Genomic DNA, 25,800 nt, shown 5'->3' with positions numbered 1-25,800 from the left:
AAACTTCTTGAAGCAAATTTAGGTACTTCAGACACATATGTTAATGTTATGTTTTAAAGGAATTATAGTTGATTTGTGCTAAAATGACTTCTAAATATTTATCAGTATGATCCAAACTATCTGAAGACTTGACTCCAGATACTAGTTGAACACAGAAAAGAAAATGGAAAAGGATCTGGGAGTGCTGGTTGACAGCAGCTTCACACAAGCCAGCAGTGCCCAGCTGGCCGTGAAGGCCAGTGGCATCTTGGCCTGGATCAGCAGTACTGTGGCCAGCAGGACCAGGTCAGGGATTGTCCCCCTGTGTTCAGCACTGGTGGAGGCCACACCTCAAGTGCTGTGTCCAGTTCTGGGCCCCTCCCTCACTCACTATAGGACAGGCATTGAGGGGCTGGAGAAAGGCAACAGAACTGGGGAAGGGTCTGGAGCATAAGTCCTGTGAGGAGTGGCTGAAGGAGCTGGTGTTGTTTAGCCTGGGGAAAAGGAGGCTCAGGGGACACCTGTGCTGGTTTAAAGGACAGGTGTCTGCCAAGGAAGGCAGGAACATCCCTTGGAATGGAAAATGTAGCCCTCTTCCCTCCAAATTATTACAACTTTGAAATTATGGAGCTTTCAGGCAGAGATATAAGAAAAGGAATAACCGTTCTTTATTACTATATATGTACTGTATAACAAGACAAACAAACAACAACAACAGCTGCGGCACTGACACCAAACACAGCACAAACCCGGTCCCAGCCTCTCGCGGCCGCAGGCACCTTCCCCATTGGTGCCGTTCCGGTCGCAGCCAGCAGGGGCGCTGCTGGCTCCCGGCGGGCAGGGCAGGTGCGGTGATTCCCTGCGGCTGCAGGGGGCGCTGTGGCGCGAGTCTGGCCTCCTCCCTCAGTGGGTAATGGCGGGCAGGCTGGCGGAAAGGGGCTTTCTTTACAAACCCCCAGTGGCAGCCGAGCCCAGTGCCCCTCTGCATGGCAAAATGAACTGCAGCAGGACCCTCGGAGCAGCCGGCTGGAACAGCGGAGTCAGTCGGTGGCACACCCAGGGTGGCCACCAAAGACTCCAAAGTAAAGACTCCAGAGCCGTGCAGGAGCTGTGGGACTCCTGGCAAACATGGGGTGTCAGGTTAAAGTGTAGCAAAAAACCCAAAGCAGCAGCAGAAAACAGCACAGCGGTGCTGGGCAGCAGCAGGCAGGTTGCTGCAGGCAGCTGCCACAAGCCACCAGGAGAGTCTCTCTCCAGGAAAGGATCGGGTGTCGGGGCCCCCTTCCCAGTGAGGCCACGTGTTGGAGATGTCCCAGTTCAACAGCTGCTCTTGCGAGCAGACGCTGTCCCACGATAAGGAGATGTAGTGAAAGATAAAAGCTCTGCAGTGGCAGTGAATCCTCTGGCCTCAACAGTCCGACACCAAAACCACACCACTCAGATTCCAGGAGGGAGAGAGCTGGAGTGAGGCATGGGTCCAGCCCCTCAACCCCAGCAAAAATCTCGTGCTATCTCTGCACTTCACAAGAGAAAGCCCCTCAGCCAAGAGACGGCAGCAAAACCTTCCCTCTTCTCCTCCTCCCAGCCACATCCTTTGTCTCTTAACTATTGTCATTACCATCTCTTAGGCAACATTTGGGAAAAAAAATTGTGAGAGAAATAAAAAACTTCAAAAAACCCTAACCTCCAACACCTCATTGCTCTCCACAGCTACCTGAAAGGAGGTTGTAGTCAGGTTGTAGGCAGCCTCTTCTCCCAGGCAACTAGCAACAGTACAAGAGGACATAGGCTCCAACTGTACCTATGGAGTTTCATGTTGGACATCAGAAAGGTGGTAAGGCATTAGAATGGATTTACTCCTGGACTTACTGGAATATGATGGAGTCACCATCCTTGGAGGTTTTCAAGGAACAGCTGGATGTGGCACTTGGTGCTATGGTTTGTTGGTGTGGTGATGTGGTCAAGGGTTGATGATCTTGGAGGTCTTTTCCAGCAATAACAATTCTGTGATTCTCTCCTCCAAGTGGGTTTGACATGGTTAGTTTTCACTTTGTCTTGCCTGTCTCTGCCTGCCTCTGTCTTTGTCTGTGACACACGCTCTCGCGCTCTGCTGCTTGTCCACGTGTCCTCTCTGCACACTGCCCACTGCATGCATGCCCTCCTGGCTGTGCACTTGCTGCTATGTGCACACTGACCATGTGCACCCATTCTCTGGTGCTCTTGCTTTCCCTCTCCCTGCATGCCTGCTCTCTCTGCGCTATGGATTCTTGAGCTTTCCTTCAGTCAGTCTCTGTATGCTTCTCTGCCTGGGTCTCTCTCTCTCTTCTGCTTCCTGTGCCTCTTTCCCACTCTATCTTGCTTGCTCTGAATCAGTCTGTCCCTCCTGTCCCTTTGCCTCTCCCTTCTACCTGCCTCGTCTTGCTTCCTCTATCGTCAGCATGTATCCATCTGTTCATGCAGGTTTAGGAAGTCCACATGGGATTTACATGTACTTCTTTGCCGTTCTTAGGTGTTTTGAAGTAATTTAAAATTAAAAATGCATTAATAAAATGAAGGCTTATAGTTTTAGTAGTAATATAGTCGAGTACTGGCATATCTTCATTGTTAGCATATAATCATTATAAATTTACAAAGAAGTAGGTTCTTACCATTTATGCATTCATACATGATTTAGTCATGCATTATCTAATTGTGCTGTAGGTCCACTTTTTCTAATTAATTGGTCAAACATAAATGTAGTTTTAGGAGCTTCCTAATTTGTATTTATTTTCACATGTTTATTAATTTTAGATTTATGCTTGATAGGTTAGATGGTGAAAGATATGCATAATTCTGCTGATAATTTTCCTCAAAATAATAAACACTTTCTCATTTCTGTGTTCACTTGTCAATAAAAAAGTTCTTACCAAATTGAGGAAGCAAGTGATTTCAAAGGTAACAATATGATTCTGTCATCAGATCTTATCCTGTTTGTACGGCTTGTCTTTCAAACATAAATCAGTTCTGGTAAGAGGACATAATGAGACAAATTAATCATAGAGCAGCTGCTTAAGAACAGTATTACTAGTATTTTAAATCTTGTACTTACTTCTATTAACTTGGCTGTTAAAAAATTCTCTTAATACTTCAGAAAGAAGAAATGGTATTTAGAGTCTTAAAGATGCATCCTACTCACTCTTGCAGTGTTTTATTTTTATTTACATCTATTACTATTATTTTTACACTGTGTCACCAGAGAAGGAACTATCAATTGAATTATAAAGGCCAGATTGCTGCCTCCTTTGGTATCAGATTGTTTCTTGTCAGGTAAAACTGGGTCTTCATTGTCTGGAAGTTAAGCAGCTGCTATCAACAGCAGCTGGGCTGCCCTCCCACCTCCAAAAGGACTAATTTCTTCTTCTGCTCTCCAAAAGGACTACTTTCATACCTAGTGTCAAAGTGTGGTGCTTCTGGACTGACCACAAGCCTGTCTAAAATATACCAGTTAAAGAGAAAAGTGATTCTTTATTACTCTACTGCTACTTTACACTTGCATTTTGAGTTGAAATACTCATAAATAAGTACATGTTTCAAAAGCATTAGAGTGAGGCAACACCTCTTGCAAACCTGACCTTCTGGAAACTTCAATCTATCAAATATAAAGTTGGTGTATAAAGTTAAGCAGTGATTGACAGGTAAATAAAGTCTGACTAACCAGATTGAAGAGATGTATAGTGGAGAACTCTAATCTTCTTGAAAGAGCTCAGCTGGTATCTGGAGTCATGTCTCCAGATATGCTGTGTCATGCTGCTAAATATTTAGAAGCCATTATTCTGCAATATGGCTATAATAATTACTTTAAAATGTAAGATTAATATTTTATATTTAATTTTATATTAAGAAAATAATGTTTAAAATGTTAATAAATGAGACATCTTCTAAATACCAGTGATGTTGGAAGTGTTGGAAATTTGCTTTCTATAATTTAAATTTCACACTGTTTCTCTTTTCTGCCACTCAACTGCTCAACTTCCTTTCCTCTTCACAGCATTTCTGTTAGCAGTCTTTTTTTTTCCCTCTCCCATACAGGCCCTCTCTCCTTCCCTTATTTCCCTGCTCCTTGTGATTAGCCTCTTTCCCTCACTTTTTATGCCACCCTTGCAATTCTTTATTTCTTCAGTTGCCTTTCTTCATCCTATGAAATTAGGACAGATTATATGAAGAACCTTCTCAGAGGGTGTTGTAGTTAACTGGAACACTCTTGCACTCCCAGCCATGCTAAGTCTTGGCCTTATGGACCATAAATATCAAAGTGTCTGTAATTACCAATTAATCAAATTAATTACTGAATTAATCAATTAATTACTGAAAACTCTCTTTGTGCCTGTGACACAACTAATTCCTGTCCAGCCTCTTTCATAAGCACTATCAATTTTGTAAAAGCTTTGCAGCTAAGATGATTATCTTGATTATCTTGAATGCCAAAGTTAGTATATAAGCATTTAACTTTTCAGTAACCTTTCTCAATGGAAAGTTTTCTTTTTTGGCCTTATCATGCAATCATGTAACTATCTCTCTTTGTCCACTTAGACTTTTTCATTTATTTATATCTGTTGCATGTGGGTGATGTCTTAGGAATTATCTGAGCTAATATGCAAGAAAACTCTTTAAGAATTATGTAAAATGTGATCTTAATTAACTAAGTTTATTTATTTAGTTTTGCTTCTGCTTGTAATCCTGGGATTTTTTTTTTTTTTTTCATCTGGTTACTAGGTTGCTGCATGTTGTAGCAGGGAGCATCTTTCCTGCTTGCTACTCACTATCCTTTCCTGAGAAAAATTACTCTAGAGTCATGGTGATCTCAATATGCCTCAGTCCATAAGAGCAGACTCCTAATAGCTGTAATTGAAAAATAAAACATAATTTAATCCCAGATTATATCAAATATAGTTCTCACAACACCTTGTTAGGCAGCTATTTTTACTTCAGAAATATTCTTTCAGAACTGTATGGGTTTATCTGTGCACAGCATCTTCAGAAAAGGAATAGTTTTCACAGATAGCAACAGTGTAAATTTGTGACTATTTTTTAGAGAGTGTGTACTGTATACCGTTGCAGACAAGTCCATTAAGAAGCTTAGATGTTCAATTGTTGGTAATCATGTGGGTTACAAATTAAATTCATGAAGTGAAAACCATGAATGATTGGAATTGTCTGGAGTCTTACATTTTTTGTACTGGGTCTTTTAATTTCAAAAATTAAAAAAATGCTGAGTAAGTGAGCCTAAGCAAAAGAACTTAATAAGACAATAGACTATATTACACAAATGTTTAAGTAGCAGAAACAGAATCAGACTATTTTCTATTCTTATATTTTTAAGAAAAGCTTCTTGCTGAAATGCTGAGACTTTTGTTTAGTCTTTTATTTTTGCTTAACTGCTTAGTAGTCCATTGTTATAAAACATGTCTCCTTGTTATTCTTATCAATTGCTTACAGAGTAAGAAAAAATTATTAAATACTACACTATATTAGTACAAGAATTTTGTAATGGAATCACGGGAGACATTTCTGCCCAGATACTGCATTTTGGTGGACCTTGTAGTTAAAGACTTGGAAGAGTAAGGGTTATCTACAACTTGTGTGAGTTTATTATGGCTTAGTGATTTGCTGATTGATTTCATTTGCTGTCAGTTAAGGCTCTCTTAATGTCAAGCTTTCTTTGCATAATGCCTTGAAATATAGACTGATGAAGATTTTTCAGATTGATGCTGCTAATATAAACTGACCCTGATTTGCCCTTCTGCATGACAATATAAGTGACAGTAGTTAGACAAAAATATAGCAATGAATATGCAACTTAAGGATTAAGAAAAATACAGTAAGCCTTTCAGAATATAAAAGTAGGCATAAAAACAGGCTGTTCTCTTATTTCTACACTTATCATGTATTGAAGAAATAGACTGGGGTAGCATCCCATATGCTATACAACTGAGGTAAAATTTGAAGAGGATAATTTTGAAAGGATTAAAAGTTAAACTGTTGTGTTTTATCAGATTCTAACAATTGGTCAACAATTAATTTTGGTGGGTTGTTTTGTTGAGAATTTTGGTGGTGTTTTGTTGTTAGTGGTGGTTTTTTTTGGTTGGTTTTTTTTTGTTTTTTTTTTTGGTGGTTTTTTTTTTTTGGGAGGAAGGGTTGTATACATTTTGGCTTATAAATCCACATATGTTATTACCTGTAAATTTTATTTTTTTATATTTTTATTTTTCAGGAATCATAGCAAGCTATTTTGAATCTGTTGTCTTGATTTTTCATTTAATGAATTGATTGCTTGTCTAGTGACATGTGTTGGTAGTATTCTAGGATCACAAATTCCAACAATATATTTGACTGTGAAAAGCACAAATTCTTGGGATTCATAATACCTTTGCTATAGGTGTTCCAGGACTAATATGCTTTAAGTAGGGCACTCAATACTTGTCCATTGCAGTCCCCAGTTTCATTATATGATTTTAGAATTCTCCCTTCATTATGGTCTCTTCTCTCATTTTTGATCTCTCCCTTTTAAATGCAAAAAGTTGTTAAGAAATTAGGGGGTGAGGAGAGAATGAAGACAGCTGGAGAGTGCTCTAATTAATGGAAATAAGATTAATGTGGAACCGTTGTTTAAACCTGAATAATAAGGATACACAGACTGCATGTTGGCAAGTTTACATGCAAATGATTGGATTTTCTATGGCTTTTAAGAAGATAATATCCGTGGAATGACAAAAATTTGTTTATCCTCTTGGAACTTTGATAGAACTTGAGATTCCTCTGGATTGCTTCAATATCAGAATCTTTTTTGGTAAAAGAGCAGCTCTAAACTAAAGCTCAGAAGAGAAGAGTAATCCCTTCCACTTCTGTGGGCAAACTTATGATGTACATTTAGTGCTTGAAGACTGTATTTTAGTTCTGATATCTCTCTGTTAAGTGGCAGATTGTTCTTTTCCACTACCAGTACCCATTGGTGGATTCCCCTCTTTCTCTTCATCTTAATTGATAAATTCTAAAGGGAGAGACCAGAGAGCAAAGCCTCCTGCCATTGCCACAGTGTATAGTACCAGACTTTCCCTGCATCCAGTTTTCCAATCTCAGATACTTCTGGGTTTTGGTTAATATTGTGCAAGCAAAAAATTAGAAGTTGAAGTTTACATTCTCAAGTTTTTACACATGCTTGTAAAGACCACAGGACTGGGTTTTGAACAGAGATTCCCCTACATGTCAAAAAGTGATGTTTGTCTGGACCTTGGAAAAGGTTACTGACCTAGATGCTCAATTTTTTTCTGTCTTATTCCTCATGAGAATTGCTGCAAATTTTACTCTTTTGGGAAATAGACTGTGGGATTGAATAAACATTTTATGCCTAGAGAGCACATAGAATAGCAGTAAACTGGTTGTCCCTGCTTAAAAACTGATTGGGCAGGGAAAAAAAAAAAAAAAAAAAAAAGTATAAGAAACAGTGCTAAAATGTCTCCAGAAGTGTTCCCAGCCTTCACCATTTTAATTGACAGTTCTTCTGAAAATTTTAAGTTATAGAAGTGATTTCTCTGTTACCAACATTCATAGGCCCAATTGCTCATAAATTACCTAACTGCAAGTAATGGTCCAACTCTGAAAAATGGATAAAGGAAATAGTAATGAATTAACATCAGAACCCGTTTGAAAATTGCCACACTCTTGGGTCTTTTAAAGTTAGGATGGCCTAAGTTATTTAGGTCTTTCAGTTAGGATTCGCAGATAAGAACCAGCTGCTTTTGATGATCTACCATTAAGGTCACCACCCAAGTACATGATACTGCAGTCATTACCAAATTGAACAGAAAGATTAGAAAGGGCTTTCTCAATCTCATTACAACACCCCATGATATGGGATGTTTTACTTCTGATTCTATTAGTGAAGAATACTTTATGTTTTCTAGGCAAACTTATCTCAACAGTGCCTAGCCTCCTTAGTTTTCTCCTTTCATGATTGCTATAAGCATCCAGTTTTATAAACATAATTCAGAAAGTCACTTTATCTCTTATGCTTCTAAGGAATTGGTTCTAGTTGTTGACTGTTGACAAGACCAGGGAAAAGGCCTTCCTTGCCAGGCTCCCAGCCTAATAATCCAAATCACATTCTGCAATCTTATCATAACTTCCCACTTACTGAAAAGGCACTTGGTGCATTTGCTGAAGACAAAGCAGAAAGTCATGTCTTCCAAAATATTAGCTAGAAGGCTCATATGGTAGCAACATATTGTTGGTATGAGTGAGGACAAAAAGAGCTCTGCCATCAGAAAAGTTAGTGTCTTCTTCTCTTTTGTTAAGGAAACTTCCCAGTCTGGCCATTGACGAGACTCTCTGGCAGTGGCATTCCCAATGTCAGAGACTTTCATTGTTGGGAATGAAGCCCAATGGAGTGGGTGACAGTGGGTGACTCCAGTGAGCTGATGGGTGCCCTGCTTGACTTCACATGGCCCACCCTCACATGCAGTCAGATCAGTTTCCTTATGGGTCCCAGGTTTCCCATGGCAGATGTCTCAGATGTCTCAGTCGATAAAGCCATTTATTCACAGTGCAGTAACACAGAAACAGCTCAAGCTGGTGCCTCTGAGCAGGACCCCCAGCAAAGGAACCCCAGATCTTCTACAGCCTTAGCCTCCCCACATGCAAGTCTTGCTATTCCTCCTGAGTCTTCAGCTTCTGTCCCCATTCTCTGTGTCCATCCACCTAGATGGTGTCATCAGTCTTCATCTCGTTTGTTATCCAAGAGGTAGGCAATTCCCAGCTCCTGATGTGTCTGTCAGTGTCCATTCACCTGGCTGCTGTCATCCATATTCATACTCCTTGTTATCCTACAGTTTGGCAGTTCACAGGCTCCCACCCAGAGCACAGATTACATCTCAATCAGTAGCTTGCCTGTCTAGCTACCTGGACCAGATATATCACCCAGCTCTTTCAACCTGTTGTTCCAAGTGACAAGCATTCTCACTTAGCTTCTTGACCTCTTGCACAGAAGAGGCCAGAATTCAGTATCGTGGAGTCTTATTCATCCACCAGCTTGTGGATGGTGGATCCATTCATCCACCATTAGCTTGTGTTGGTTGGGATTTATGCCTTTCTGAGCTGAGCTAATCTCTCATATGACAAATGCCAAAAAGATAGACAAACACAATCACTTTTTCCCTATAAGAGTTTTCTTCAGCTGTAAATCCATTGTTGTAGTACTAAATATTCAGAGATGATAGGGATAATTTTATTTGATCTTCCTCAGATTATAGTGGTTAAAAGCAAACTTTGTAAAAAAATATATTTTATTTATATAACACTAACCTTTAAGGATAGCAAATTGTCAAGCTCAGTCATGATGCCACTTCTGCAGACATTTGCTTTGGAAAGAGGGATGCTAATGTTTGTGTTCATAATGAGATTCAGTATTAGGTATACTGTGTTCTTTAAATTTTTTCCTCATGTTTTGGAGCAAAAGCTGTTGTCACTGAAATTTCTAATAAAACATTTTCATAGTATAAATTAAGTCTTGAAAGCAAGTCTGATTGAAAATCTAGCCATTTGCATGTTGTTGGGTTTTTTTTTTAATGTCATTTAAGAATGTATGAAGCAAATTAGTGATTACATCTGAGTTTAGGCAGAAGGGAGGACACCTGTCCATCCTATATGTGGCAGTTAACATTAGATTAAGGGTGTGTCAATGAATTTGAGGAATGCAGTTCAACTTCTCTTGATAATTATGTTCTCTAGAGAAATTGACTACTGCTTTTTCCTGTACTGCCATCATTAATTTGTGTAATTAATTGGAAGGCAAAGTGAAAAAATTAATTTGCGATCCAACCAAACATGTATACTTCAGGATTTCCTTGCAAAACTACAAAATATTGCTTTAGGTAGGATTAAACACTTACATTGAATTAAAATGCAGTGCTACCATGAGCATTCTTAAGAAAAACAGATGAAATGAAGCAGGTGTTTTACAAAACTTTGCACAGTTTTCTAGCACCTAGGCTCTTTAGACTTGGGCATTCACCGAAAATCTGGTACGAGGATTAGGATTCAGTAGTGAGTGTTAATGTGTGAGCTACACAATCACAGTTGTCATATTGACTAAGCCTGCCAGAAGAGACCTTCGTCTCTCCTAGTAAATAGCAACTAGATCATATACTATGCTCAGCTTTTTGTGTGGAAAATAAACAGTGGACATAGTTCCCCCTACTATCCATATGTAAAATATTTAATTCTGTTTGAAAAATGTTTTAATATACAATTTAAAAGCTGCTTCTTGTGGCCAGAAGGGAATAATCTATACTACTTGATAGCTCTAGCCGAAATATTTAAGGAAATGTCTATACTGAGCTCAGATTTTTTCTCTTGGAGTCAGTGACAGGCTTTTTCTACAGCAGCTAAAAACTAAGTCAGTATTTTTTTCACAAGCATATTTCTTTTCTAAAAGTAATTGAAATTGGTCTTAGTTAAGAGAGCACTATTTAAAACCAATGAAAAATAATATTCTAATTTTCAGTAAACTACTATGTTGGCAAATAGCTGAATTAGTTATGTTTCACAGTTTGTGGACAGCATTTCAAAGAGCAGAAGAGTTTTTCAGATCTCGTGTTTACCTTACATTTACATTCCATGTGAAGTTGTTTTAGATTTTTCTACTTTGTAATCTGATAGCTTAATGTCTGCTTCTCTCCCCGCCTTGAAATGTTCTCCTACACATTCACCTATAGTAAATTAATAGATTTTAGGCAATTAAGACTTAGTGTTTAGGTAACATTTATTTATAAAAGTTGTTTGTTTATATAAGATATCCATATGTAAGATATCAGGAATAATATGTCACTTTAAGGAACAAGAAAATGAGAAAGACTGTGCTTTTTAAAATTTATTTTAGCAATGTATATTCGGTTGTGGAAAACAGAATTCTATACTTCAACATTCATGTGTTTTTTTCTGGTTCCAATATGTAATTTCAATAGGCCAAAGGCAATACTATCAAGATTCAGACAAGTGAAGTGTACTTCACTTGACATTTCACCTGAATTTTGATGAGAAGTTTTGCTCTCTTCTTTCTCCTCAAGACTGAATATGTGATGGGATACTTCATGTTTTGTAGTAAGACTGCATCCTGACTTTTCTATAGTGACTGTTGCTGTTTGGTTCTTCTCATCAGTGGTAATGCATTATGCTTGCATTAGGTAGATTTTCATGCTCACTTAAATGTAGGCTTTATAGTAGTGTCAGGGACTACACTTCTCTCTCTCTTTCATCCCTGTTTAGAATATACACTGCAAAAGAAGCTGATATACACTGAAAAGAAGATAGGATACTATCTGTATCTAGGATACAGATGAAACTTCTTTCAGTTTCTATTTCTTTCTCACTAAAACCACTTACTTTAAAAATTCTAAACTTTCCTTGCAAACTTAAGTATTCATTTTGAATCAAAACTGTAAGACGATGGGAAGAGTGGTAACAACAAATGTACTGGTAGCATTTTCCCCATTTGTAGCTTAAACTGCAAATTCTTTCGGGCAGGAATTGTTTCTCATTTACGTTTTGCATGCAACTGAGCTTGACTTTGTGCAATACAGAGTGAGAATGGTCCTTGCATAGAAACATTACTGGCCTATAAAAACCAGTATTTCCTTAATTTTGTTAAGAGAATTTTCTTGCATAGTACAGAGCTATTTCTAAAGAGTCAAGGCTGCAGGTAACTAGCTCCTTTGCTATACAATTCTCAGGATGCTTTCTGCCTGGTCATACCAACTAAACAAATTTATCTTAATTTATCAGTTTCTAAGAGATTGAGGTAATTTCTGAAAGTCTTATACTTTGTAATAATTTTCATGGCAATAGTTGTTATGCCCATCTACTGTGGTTTCCAGTAGAAGCACTTTCTCTTCTGTTGCTGTCAATTTCAATGCTCCCTTTTAAATTTTCTTGTAGGAAGTCATGTCATTACCTCTTGCAGAGAATCTAGCCTTTTATTTAGAGCTTCATTCCCTTGGGCTATCTGCTGAGACCTACAGGGTAAAGTAATTGTTATTGAAGCGAAGGGGATAGAGTTAGGCCCCGTGTGTGGCACTGAGTCAGCTTTTGTTGGGGAAAAAAAAAGTTGTAACAAAACTGACCTGCTTTTTGGCACATTTAAATTGTGCATGCCACGCTTGAATGGAACTGAACAAAAAGTTTAGTGTTGAAATGAGATACAAGGAGAATAGATTATTAAAGAACTGCCAAACAGCTGCAAAAGTGCAATTTTGCTGAATGCAGTTTCCCTTGAGGTTTTTTCCCCTATGCCAGAGAAGCTGCTGTATTTATATCCTTTACTGATGCCCCTAGACGTTTTGGACTATGGGTCAAGGCAGCCACGATGGGTTTTCAAATGCTGAAATGTATGGGGAAAATTCATTGCAATAATTCCTTCTCAAAATACAGCTCTTTTAAAGATATAATAACTATCCTGAAATCTTGTTTCTGAAAACAAAAAGTTATTGATGTATGTTTTGTTTTCTGGACTCATTTTTATGAATCTTATTTATGTTAGTTCAAAGCAAGGCAGTAATGACAGGCATACAGAACCACACTCCATGGAGTTTTGCTTCTACACCAGATGTTTTTGCCTGAATCCACTTCAGCCAAACTCTGTACCAGGAATGAAATTCTCAGTCTTTTCAGATTCTTGTGTAAGCAGTTTGTTAATTTAGTTAACCAGTGTTAATTTTTCATTCTTCTGAAGTTCATTCATTATTCCTTCTCTTGTTCTTTTTTATCTTTTTGTATATGTAGTCCTGCGGTAATTTGCTATGTGCTAACACTGTGTTTAGTTGAAGAATTCCTGAAGGAAGAACCAAGCAGTCAAACATGAATTTCAACTTTTCTGTACATCTCTGGTTTTTAAAGTATGTTCTATAAAGTAGATGGTCTTGTTATTCTGACTGCTCCATCTGACGTTACAAAGTCAATGCTTATATTGTCAGGCTGTTAATCTTTTTGGCACCCTTAAATAAGCATCACTTGAGCATAATAAACCTTCTTTTATTTCTTCCAAGCATGAGATGAGGTTCTATGATAACAGCATGGCAAGAAAGTCCTGAGATAATGTAATAGCATTGACATGAAAATAAAAAAACTGATTTTTAATAATTTGGTATTTTATTTGTAACTTTAGAATAGGGTAAAAGTTTATATGGGAATTTTTTTTCACTACAATTTGTAACTCATAATCCAAATAATTTTTTAAACTCTGTTCTCAATGGCCAAACACTAAGCACAAGGGCGACAACATGTATAGTGTTTTAAGTGGGAATTTAAAAGGCCTTTTTTATAATGTATGATAAATACATTAATACTTTGATGAGAGGTCTTCTGCTAATTTGCATATGCTGATCTGTGTATTTCTTCTTGTGTTTCCATTACAATGAGAACAGCTAAAGTTTGAATAACCTTTGAATTTCAGAAATTAATTTTAAAAAGATTTGTTTTCTTCTTTGTTTCCAATTTCTTGACAATTGTTATGCAATTTGTCAGTATTAGCCATTTTCCACTTTAACTAAAGTACTCCTGCAGATTGAAGTCTTTCAGTCTTGTACATTTACAGGCAGCAATACATGCAAATGCAGTTTTATGGCATCTGTAGCACTATCCGCCTGAAAATTACTGGTTGTAGAAATAGTGTACAGAACTAGACAATGACTGTTTATTCAAAAGTGTATGCATGGAATGTTACAAAAAAATGGTTTTATGTCAGAACTCAGAATGTCTCTCGGACACTCTTGGATGTTCCGGGTCCAGGTCAGAAGCATCTGAGACCCTGGCAGGCAGCTGGAAACCCCTGTGGCTTTGAATTTGATCCATGGAACAATTTACCAACCTTGCAGGAAGAACAAGAAATCACAAAAGTTTAGATATTATAATAGAAGTAGTCACAAAGTGAAAGGAAGAATCTTTGAGTGCTGTACAGGGGGGTTTTAGGCCTTGTACTTAGGGGTCTGAGTTTTGTACATGGGGGTCAGAGGTTCTAAGATGGAGGGATTTGGGCGTGCCCTGTCCTCCTTCTTTCTCCTTCCTAACCTCCATGTTCATGGTGAAGTTGGCACTCACAGATTGGTTTAGAGTAGAAAGTCACAATTCAATACAGGAAATAGGCATTGGGGAAAAACCATAAACATTTAACACGTAATGTATGATATAAAAGATGGCACCAGCCCTCTGGGAAGTGTGTGTGTGTGTGTGTGCCTTTGTTTGACCTGCTGAATGGACCACAGCAGTTCAGGAAGAAAATCTTTTAGATAACATACAATAAACTACCTTGAGACCCGACAACTGAAGACTACTGAGTCTTTCTTTGAAGGCATGGGTTGGAGGAGAGACTTTTCCATTTTTTGGGGTCACCCCAATCTGGGGGTGAGCCCTAGCAGGTTTACATTTCCCCTGGAGAACTCTTCTAAGCTTAAGTGTTCTCAGTCCTTTTAAAGGTTAATATGGAGAAAGAAAGCATGGCTTAAATGTTGCTCTTTTGCTCTAATGTTCACTGGTTTGTAGTTTATAAACAGCATCAGCTTAGTTAATTTTTTGTCTCAACTTTGGTTTCTCATCTTCACCGATCTGTAGCCAAAACCAAAACTTTTTATGCATACCCTCATATGAGACATCTCTAAAGAGGTAATAAAGGCCTTCTTCCACTCATAATCTTCAGAGGCCTTTTTTCTAATTTAGTAAAGATCTAAAGTTTAAAATACTTATTTCCCTTATGATATGACTAACACTTGATTTTTTTAAAAAAAATTCTGATGTTGCACTCAAGGACAGTTAAAGTCTTAGGGACTCCTAAGACTCTCCCTTTTAGGGATTTTCTGGGTAGGGATACTGTTTTACAGCTACCATTCAGTAGCTGTAAAAAAGGAGATTGTTAGAAGTATTTAGGCTTAAAATAACCTGTCCCTTGAAAGTTATACTTGAAAAGAGAATTTGGGCACTCTTGCATATTTTCTTCCTAGTCCAACAACTTCAGCCTAAAACCATCTTTTTTCCATGCCAACTGTAAGAATATAGTTTTATCTTGTGAGTTGTAGCCAGTTATCTGGGAATTCATGCATCTGAAGTTTTCATGAAGCTGCCTGTCTCTTGTCTTAGTGTTGGAGCATGGGAATGCCTGGCTAGCGCCGCTTTTGGTGAGACTGTAGCTGCCACGTGAACGGGCGCTGCAGGGTTATGGCGTTTGCCTCCCTGCTAGTGCTGAGCGCTCCGGTGTGGGTAAGCAGCTTTGGTAGCTTCATGCTGAGAGGAAGCGAAGGGACAAGAGAGGCACACTTTGCTTGCAAGCCTGGGAACGTTTATTTCACACATGGTTGCTGCGATGGTCGGAGTGACTGCTCCCAGCATGGTGCAAGGTGAAATGGCGAATGGACAATGAAAGCATTGGGTTAAATAGGGGGCAGGCGGACAGGGGTGGGAATCCCCGTCACCCAATAGGGACAGACAACGGGGGAGTGACGTGGATCACAACAACCTACGGGAACATAACAGAGGTGGGTACAGTGTTCTGGGATAAATAGCAATGCAAAGGCGGGGTGATTGATACAGAACTTTCAAGAAGAATCAGGGAGTGGCTACAAGATTGACATGTAAGAGCTCCTGTGGTAAGCAACTTGGAGCGAACCGTTGTGAGGGAAAAATAGGGGTATAGAGAACCGACCTAACTAACATTTATTAAAATCCCTAACTGAACCAACCCAACTTACAACATCTCCCCACTAACTTTCCTACAATACTCATCTGTCTAAAAATGTTTTAGATTTTCAAAATGAGTTGCAATAATACTGGTTCCTATAAGTGTGGGGATCACTATGTCTTGCCTTTCTGAACAGAAGTAATTTTCTGGTGTGCGTTCTCAAAATATTTTGTGTGTAACTGAAGACAAATTTTTATTGTTTTATAGTCTGTTCCCAGTTTTAATGTGTCATGGTTTGACATGGAAGTGAATTTTTTTTCAGGAAGTTGGGTCAAACCAATCAGTGGTCAGGTTTAGATATTGTCACCTGGAGTGACCACTGAAAGTATGGACACGCCTCTGAGAACACAGGGGGTTAAAAGCAAGAACTCCCAGGGGAGCTGTCTCTTTTAGTTCCGGTCGTCAGAGAGTGCAGACTCCCCCCCTGCCCAGCCATGGGCTGGGTGGGGGAGGGGAAGCCACGCGGCTTTGTCCAGGTAGGCCGAGGGGCTGAGGGTCTGGAACCGAGCCAGCTCCTGCGGACGGAAGGGTGGAGAGAAGCGGAGATGCCTTTGTTCCCCCCCCCCGACAGAGGAAAAGAGACAGAGAGCCTGGCGGCACCTGGAAATTTGCCGGCAGAGGAGAAGGAGAAGCGGGGGGGATGATGCCTAGTGTGGGAGTCGAGAGTGCTGGGCAGAGATTCCAGCCATCCAGGGAGTCTGAACTTTTAACCCTTTCTGGGAAATGAGGGCTTTGTAAAATATTACTCCTCCTTGATTTGTAGTGGAAGACAGACAGTCTGGGACCTGAGATGTTAGAAGAAGAAATATTTAGGTGGGAGGAGATGATGAAGTAGCTTTTGGCTGGACTTTTCTTGTTAGCCATAGACTGAACCAAATTCTCCTGCAATAGAGACTGCATTTTAGGGGGATGCAGTGGTGACCCAAGGAGACCTGCTTCAGCAACCAAAAGCACAGGAATGGCAAGAACAGAGTAAAGCTGAGGAGGGAATGGTGATGCCCTCTGTCTTCAGGAAGAAGATGATCTCTGTTCCTGGACCCTTGGCCCCAGGGGAAAATGGGGGGGACTACAGTAGACTGACTGTACTGACTACAGTCCCCCTCCCATTTTCCCCTGGAGCCAAGGGTCCAGGACTACATTCCCAAGATGAGAAGCTGAACTGTTGTCTCTTTTGGTCCATGGCAAAGCACCCTTAAAGGAGCCCTATGAGCAGTCTGTCCATGCATGGTAGTGAGAGCACTGTGACATGGAAAGGAGAGTGTCACACTGGCAGATTTTCTCCGGGTGGTTGCCATGTGTGACAGGGAAACACAGGAGGTGGCAACTGTATTTCCTGGGGGGGCGTCTATGGCGCAAGAGAGCTCCCCCTTGACAGACTGAGTATTGATTATCTGAAGGGTGGTAACTTGATCAGGAATCCCGGGTGATGTTTCATGGTGGTTGTTCTGGAAATTGGGAGGAGGAGGGGTGTTTTAGAGGGTCCTCATCCTGGATTTAGTGTGTGTGTCTTCTATAGTAGTAGTAGCTTAATAAAGTTTTTTTCCTTTGTTATTAAGCTTGGGCCTGCTCTGCTCTGTTCCTGATAACATCTCACAGCATTTATTTGGGAAGGTGCATTTTCATGAGGGTGCTGGCATTGTGCCAGTGTCAAACCATGACATAATGTCACACTCTTACCAGCACATTCAAAACGAGAAGTGCTTGCTTAGATGCAGACCATGCAGATGTGTATAAATGCCAAATTTTATGTTATAAAAATTAATCAGGAGTGTTATTGAAACATCTTATTGTTATGTATACGTAAAAGCTATATACACATCTTACTGCTATGTGTACTTAAAAACAAAAGAAAACACTTGTTAGCAGGAGTAGAAAAAATTTCTGCAGAGCCAGATTTGCATTCTGGGAAATTCTGTCATCTGACTTTCTTGATCACAGAACACTTTCCAGAGCTGCAGATATATTTGTATTGGTAAAGGTCAAATAGGAATCTCAATTGAAGTTCTGAACTGCTATACAGATACATTTAATTATTAGGTGACAGATATTATAACTTGCATGTGGCCAGGTTCTATGCCCATTCCTTATGTATCAGGCTTTCCAGTAAGTGTAACTTTTGTATTGTTGAAGACAGATCTGTCAATCTGTGACTGACATAAGTTTCTTAAAATCGTTCGTGCCTTCAGTGGCTCATCTGAAACCCAATATATTTGCCCCTCCCCAGATGGCATTTAGAATAAGTATTCTTCATGTTCATGCCACCCCTGGAAGACCCAAAAATAATGTTTGTCCTAAGCTGTTCCTGAGCAAGAGAGACCTAAACTAACCATGACTCTTTGCTAGGGAGTTGGGATATACTGGAAGGAATGTGTACATATAGGTGCATAAATGCCACATTCATAAGGAACCATTAGAAACTGCAAAACTACTTTCTTCTGTACTAAAAAGAAATCTAAGTTATTAAAAGAACCCAATTCCTATGTGTGAAAATAAAAGTTTGTGAATGCATTTTCTCCTAGATTTGAAATTTTCAAATTAATTAAATGAGAGAACAAATTAAATATCTGTGTATCTCAGCAAGGAATTAAAAAATGCTGTTTCAGATAACTGCATGGTCTTAGAGTACCTGTGGAGGTGTAGGATAAAGCTGTATAGGTTAGTGGCTTCACTAGCTTTGTAGTAGCAGAGGTAAAAGGAAGAAGTTAAGGAAATGTCTCTACATTCTAGTTCAGTGAAACCTTTAAATTTTCAACATATCTGATTTTTAATATGTGGGCTGTTGCCATTTGAAGACTCTCACGCAGTATTATGCGGAGTGAGATATATCCCCATTCCTGCTTGGTATTGTTTCTGAATAGATGCAGCATTTTAGTCATGTTGAATGTGAAATAAAAAAAAATTTAAAAGCAGGATTAGAGCTGACAGTGGCAGGCTTACAGAGCTATGTGAATACACTATTAGGGTTAGAACCATAGTATTTAAAACATTTTGGTTATTTTTTCTGATAAAAAAAGATATGTTGGTGTTGACTTGCCATAGCAGTTTTTTACACTTCACAATAAAATAACCTGATTGATTTCAGTGGTTACTTTTATTCCGAAAAGCAGCAGTGTGTTTGATAACAAAGAAAGAAAACAGTTAAAACCTTAGTGAATGTCTGTTTGTGGTACTCTAGTTTATAAGTCTGTACTACAGACATATTCAGAAGCCAATTTAATTTTATCTGTTATATGTTCTTACAGTTGCAGCTTGCTACGACTCATTTCAAAGGGGAAAACTGTAACTTACGAAATGTTATTAACAAGTTGTAAAGAAGACCGATAATCTCAAAAGTGTTAGACTATTTAGAATATATAAAGTTACCACTAATGTCAAATCATTTGTTCTCTCTTGTGCTGCTAACTTTATTATCAGTCTAATCGATATTACATGACTGGGACATTCTTACACTATATACATGAAAACAATTATATTTTCCCAGCCATACTGTAATCAGATTATTTGCTTCCAGAGATCTCTAGCTTTACCGTATTTCTTTTGTTTCTGACAAATTAATTTTCTTAACATGAAGTGGGAAGACTCATTTTGAAAGTATGAAAAATCACCTAAAATTGTCTAGTGAGTCTTTATAAACATAAATTGAATGTTCAGTGAGTTTTGTAGTTAAATAAAATGAAAAATAGTATCAACTGTTCAATGCAGTACTGCATGTTTGAAAATAGTTCACTTTGTAATTGGGGTGCACAGTCATTTGCTTTTCCTCAAGGCTATCAATATTTCAGATTTTTGAAGAAGTACAAATCTTATGTTATACCTTTGGTTAAGTTCTTACTTACAACCTAAGTGCCTGGTTTACAACTTCTGTTTGATTTTTCCAATTAATAAAAATTAGATCTTCTGTAATGATGTATGCTATTGGCATTTAAGTATAGCTTGTCTGGCACTAAAGATTTACTTTAATTTTTGAAGGCTGTGATTCAAAGTTTCATGGAAATCTACCAACTTGCAGTTTCCAGAGTTGAAATATTAGTGAAAGAAACAGAATCTCTTGAGCTTCACATTGCAGCCCTAAAGTCCAGGCTCCAAACAGCTGGTCTTCATAAAAGTGACCTTACAAATGGTAAGTCTGCTTTTCAAGTAATTTTTGTCATTTCAATGTGGCTTCTTACCCAGCATCTCCCTTCATGCTATATAGTTTCTGTAGGGAAATACAGTAATATTTATCTATAAATATAATAGAGAAATTAAACCAGTGTCAATAGAAACTTTTTCTGAAGAGAAAAGGAATGGTAAAAGTTAATACAGGGTTTAATTTTTATTACTGTATCTTCTACAAGAACCTGTTCACATGCTGGAAAAGTATACATTGTGAATTTTACCAGTATAGTAAATAGTTCAACTTCAGACCTGAAGAATTTTACATCTAGAGATGTTGTATATTAAACCAGAATGTTATTAGTTTCATGTAATCAAAGTGTTTCTTAGGAGATCTGAATTATTTTTAAGCATTTGTGGTTATGAATACTTCTCAGTAAACTTACAAAGATAATTTCAGGAATAATTTCTAGTCTAAAAATATTGTTGTCCACAAAAGTGCTTGGATTTGTTTAAGGGTAATAAGGTGGGTCTTCAGATTTGAGATCTCTCTCTAGGGGAATTACTAAATGCAGATTTATTTGTGTCGCACAGGCCAGAGGCCAGACACATAAACTGTCATAAATATGTAGCCAAGTATCTCTAGAATGAGACTGTGTAGGATGTGCAACTTACATATACTAAGTGCATTTCTCCCCATCTCTTCTTAGTTTTCCACAGAGGATAAAGGAGAAGTTCATTTGGAGTTCATTTTATTGGTGGTGGTTATTGTTGTTCCTCTTCTGTTCTGTATTTTCTTTTCGTCTTGTGTAGTAAATGGCCATAAAGAAAACGAGTATTGTTCGTCTTTCTTTTTGAAACAGAAGATCTGTAAGAAGAGAGCTGTCACAATGCAAATGACACAAACCCAGTTGTAAACATATATTCAAAGGCTGTGACTAGGGCTTTGTCTTTGGATGTGTCCAACAGAATTACATTATTTTCTTATCCTACTTCTAACAGCACGATGGGAAATTAATGCAAATATAAACTATATTATCAGTGCTGAATTTGAGTTTTAACATCTTGAAGTGACAATTGTTGAATGAAAACTTTATTTCTGATTACACAACCTTTCTAAGAAATGAAATGACTTCACTGAATTTGCTTTTTTCCTCTTCCAACCAGACTCTTTTGATGTCTTTTGCTATGTTTATGTGTGTCCTGCTGAGCCTGTGCCCAATGTAATTGGGCTTCTCCTTTGCCTGTTATGGTTGTTTTTGTTGTTTAAATCAAGATGACCACTTGTTTACTAAAGATTGGGAAGTCTGCCAAACTTGCAGCAAGGTTCGCTTTCATTTGCATTGAGAGAGCTTTTAGCAAAGATTATGCTAGTTCTGTCTGTGAAGGGCTATGCAGTGGCCTGATACATTACAGTGAAAACCAGCTCTCCTATGTTTGTGATTAAATGCTGTGTTTTTAAGTAGTATGTATCTGCATGCAGTGTCAATGTAAAGATGATACTATTTGCAATGTAAAGATTATACTATTTGCATTGTGGGGGGATCTCTTTCCCCTCTAGGGAGAACAGTAGTTCTTCCTTTAAATTAAGTTTAATTTGAATCTAGGCCTAAGCATTAATATGAAATGCTTTAAAATTTTAATGTAAAAGTGAAAGCATTCAGAATGAGAGTCTCAAGTTGCCATGAAAAAGTGATTATGGTATATTTTGCGGTATCTGGGTTTTCTGTAAATTTGTCCCTAATATTTGTAAAAGTTGCATTAAGCATGAATTTTAATAACTTCAGGCATCACAGCTTTGCGGTGTGACTTAGATTTTAAACGTTCTGGTTGATACTGTTTTGGTTTGACTTTGAGGAAGAGGTTCTACACTGAATTACTTTCTCTAGTAAAAAAAGTAGAACAGATTTTTTTTTTTGCTTTTTTTAAATGAAAAGGATCAATGACTTCTTGAGTACATATTTGATTTCAAAATTATACAAGCTTTGTTAGTTTTAATTCACTGTCTTCAATCATATATCCATTGCAGACAAAATTTTACATGGAGGCTACAAACACAGCACTTGGACTGTATTGGTTGCAGGCCTTCATATGATTTTGTGCTTCCTGAACAGTAACTACTGCTCAGTGCTGAAATACATTTTTTAAATCTTCCAGTAGTGTATCATGTGTGAACTCTTACCTTATCAAATTGGGGTTTATCTCACATGTTGTGGCTGTTTCTTGATGTCTTTTATGCTAGTTGCTTAAGGATCTTGCCCTGCCCTGCATTGCATGCAAGTTTGGTCCATTCATGAGTATTGATATTTTCCATATTTAGATGATAGTGCTTTCCTAATTGACTAGCTTCTACTGAAATTTTGTAACTATGTTACCTTTCTTTCTATTCACACCACTTCTTTCTTCTGCTGCTTTGGGTTTTACAAACAATTTTAAAAACAAAACTTTTTGCCATGAATCAAAATTGGTGATTCTAACCCCTCATCTTTTATCTCAGACTCTGAATTGACATCTCCATCGTCCAGTCCATTTCTAATCCAAGCACTTTCCTTCTAGTCAATAGAGTTTAAATTCTGAGATTCCTATATATATGTGGTCATGTTAATGCCAACAAAGAGGAACAAGAAGGGATATGATTATGATGGACAGAGGTGAGATGCACACTGGAAACTCTGCTTACAGAGAATAGAATTATGTAGGTTGAAATGAAGTCAGTGGCAGAATGTCTCTATAGTCTTCATTAGTGCCCAGCTATCTATCTGTCGTACTTGTCTCTGATGATTCTTACGTTGTGGAGAGAAAGGCCCTGTGCATTTTTAAATCTTGCAACTCTTTAAAATTCAGTATGGCTGAAAAACAGCTTAGATTTTCTACCTGTCTTCCTTTCTTCTTCTTTCCTTCTTTCTGTTCCCCCTCCTTTCTCCTTCCTCCCCTTCCCCCTCCTTTTTCTATTGTTCTCTATTCCTGTATCTCTTTCTGTTGGTTGGGAGAGTTCTTGGTTGGCTGGTTTCAGTTTTTTTAACTTCTTCTGTTTTTTTGTTCTTTACCAATGCTTCTGAAATTTCCCTTACATTTCTAAAATGTCCCTTTTTTTTTTCTTCTATTAGGAAACTATCAATATTTTGTAATAGTCCTTCCTGCCTATTTCTTGTTCAGCAACATCCAGTAATATAAGCATAATGAACTGGACTATGCTGAATTCTGCTGCTTTTATTAATTTTTATTCTTCTTCAGATACATTAGTTTATTATTATACTTGCACACTCATTCAGAGTTGCAGTAATAAGTAGACCTTGAACTGAGAGCTTAGAAGTGCTTTATTGTGCAGTAGTGTAGTCATAAGCAGTTTCTTTGTGGGTGCTGCATGGCAATGTGTCATCATATTTATTTACATGGCAAGTATGTGAATCCATGGTGTCCAAGGGGTTTTTGCTGCAAGTGTGTGCAGTGTTGCAGGGTGTGGATGCAGTGACATTCTCTTTTCCAGGATGACTGGACACAAAGGAGGAGCAGTGAACAGAATTCAGTTCATTATAAAATATTCTCAGAAAGTCTTCTTGTAGCTTCTAGCCCTAAGATTTTATACCTGATGTCAGTACTTTTGTCAGAAGTTTAAGAATGTAAAATAATCTGGTATCAATTCTAGTAGACAAAAGAAGTCACTTTTGTTATGACAAGTGCTTTTTGTCAGGTGCTTCTCTGAACCTGTGTGTGTGCTTATCTGGTGATACTCCTTCCTTTTTCTGTTTTCACCTCAGAATCAAAGGAGAATTAAAAATGAAGAGGAAAATATAGTAATTCTAAAGATTCTGAAGAGAGAAAATCTTTGTGTCTACTGGAGAAGTGGAAATTGGGGGACCCAAAAAGACAACTTTACCTGAAAGGGGGAGAAAGTGAGTTTCAGATGGATTTGAGGGGTGAAGTAAAGAGTTCTGTAAATGTAGCAGAATTCTCTAACTGTGAAAATAACTGCTGTCTTTTGGTGCTTCTCCTACCTGAGATGAAAGTAAAGTCACTCATTTGTTTAATGTGGCTATATTTTTGTGTCATATCTTTTTCACCGCAGTTGTGTTTGTGTCTATCCTTTGTCTGGAAATGTCTAGTAATATCACTTAAAATATTGAAAATACAGGTGCCTTTTGTTGAGGTGAGAGAAGCAAGCAGAATGATCTTTTGCATGAATAGTGTTTTTGTTCTTGAGATCCTAGTGATTGATATATAGTTTCATACTTCTGTGTTGAAAAACTGCATTAAGCAAGATGTACACTTTCCTCCCTACTCAAAGCAGTCAGCACTCAGTTCTCATGATTTACATGAACCCTGTTTATAGGGGGTAGAGAGAAAAAAATATTTAAAACTCAAACTTACAGCTAACTATTTCCCTGACATTTTCTCCCTACTTAATCAGGATGATCAGGGCAGTGGTTTTACATGTCTTTCCCCCATATACTCTGTTTCCTTGTCACCAGTTCAATCTGTTCAATCTGTTCAATCTGTTATGGAAAAGACCTGCATCTAACAGGGATGCATTGTCCTAAATTTAGAATTTTGAGAATGGAACAACAAAGAAAAAATATTAACTATTTACCTGTTCTCTTACTGCATAAGGGAAAGGTATTTATCAGTGTCATGTTAAATGTCAGAGGGTGTCTTTCATGGGCCAGAGCTATATCTCTGATTTAGCTGGAGGAATTCTTCCCAGATGTTGCAAGAAGCACGTGTGTCCTGAATGAAAACTCTCTGTTGTGGTTTGACACTGGCCCAATGCCAGGCACCCACAAAAGTCTCTCACCCACTCTCCCCTACCACAGCTGAGCAAAGGAGAGAAAAATTTAATGAAGGCTTCATGGGGGTTTGGTCAGTTTGTCACCTGGGATCTTCCACTGCTGAGGGAGAGGAGTCCTTCCCCTGCTGCACCATGGGGTCCCTCCTACAGGAGAAAGTTCTCCATGAAGTTCTCCAGCATGGCTCCAGTCTCACGAGCAGCAGCCCTACCAAAGCTGCTGCAATGTGAGTCCCTCCCACGAGCACACAGTCCTCCCAAAACTGCAGTGGCATGTATTATCCACAGGTGTAATCCTCCAAGGTCAGGCTGCTCCACCTGGAAGCAGGGCCCTCCCTCTCCACCAGGTCTCCCACTGGATCACAGCCTCCTCCAGACATCCACCCACTCCAGCATGGGCACCTCCCCTATGGGCTACAGGTGGAACTCTGCATCTGCCGTGGATCCCCAAGGGCTGCAGGGGCAGAGCTGCTTCACCATGGTCTCACCATGGCCTGCAGAGGAATCTCAGCTCTGGTGCCTGGAGCACCTCCTCCCCTCTTTCTGCACTGACCTCGGTGTCACCAACAGTCTCCTCACTACCTCACATAGTCTTATGCACATTTGAATTTGTTTTGTGAAAGATTTGGAGATACTGATTCTTAAATTGCCTTACAAAAAGTAATTAGACTTGCTATTTTTATTGTTACTCTCTGAGCTGATGTGTTTTCCTGGAAACAGTCTTGGGCAGAATTCAGTAAATATGAACCTCAATAATCATAACTTTACTCAGTATTGTTACTTACCAGTGTTTAGTTGCTGCGGAATGTGTGAATGTTCCTGAAGTGGTAGTAAATAAAGAAAAATATGACAGGCCCACACGGAAAATTTCCTGACTATTGAGATGGTCATAGACATGAAAGTGTGGAAGTATCAGAAAAGTGAAAATAGAAAACTGTTCATAAGATTTACTAAGTTTTAATGTCTCTGTAAGGCTGAATCCACCAGTAATATCTTCCTGAAATTCTGTTTTTATTGAAATATTTGCATTTCTTTCCTGACTTTAAGTAATTTGGCATCACTTTGTGAGAAATGACTCTCACCTTTGTTAAGGTTTATTAAACCTTAACAAAATACAGCAAAGGACTGAATAAGGAAAAAGGACTGCATGCTGGGAGTTGGTGACCATCTGCCACAAACTCATCTGTAA

The 25,800-nt window shown here is 38.5% G+C and overlaps 1 protein-coding gene across 7 annotated transcripts in view; it reads left to right on the top strand.

The window, feature by feature from the left end:
* The window catches only part of CCDC171 (coiled-coil domain containing 171), a 162,113-nt gene that overhangs the window by 119,911 nt on the left and 16,402 nt on the right, over window positions 1–25,800 (top strand). For 3 of the 7 annotated variants that reach the window (XM_053932308.1, XM_053932303.1, XM_053932304.1), the window contains exons 24-25: window positions 19,703–19,853; window positions 23,587–23,686. The exons of 1 other annotated variant lie outside the window; for it this stretch is intronic. In XM_053932308.1, the coding sequence (XP_053788283.1) occupies window positions 19,703–19,853; window positions 23,587–23,603 (168 nt within the window). In that variant the 3' untranslated portion in view covers window positions 23,604–23,686. Of the gene's footprint in view, window positions 1–1,689; window positions 2,585–19,702; window positions 19,854–23,586; window positions 23,722–25,800 lie in introns of those variants that run through there. 3 more of the 7 variants (XM_053932307.1, XM_053932306.1, XM_053932310.1) reach the window with 3 other exon arrangements.

Source organism: Vidua chalybeata, chromosome Z (assembly GCF_026979565.1).
Source record: "Vidua chalybeata isolate OUT-0048 chromosome Z, bVidCha1 merged haplotype, whole genome shotgun sequence".
In the NCBI taxonomy this organism is placed as follows: Eukaryota; Metazoa; Chordata; class Aves; order Passeriformes; family Viduidae; genus Vidua; species Vidua chalybeata.
This window is presented reverse-complemented; position numbering and strand designations above follow the sequence as displayed.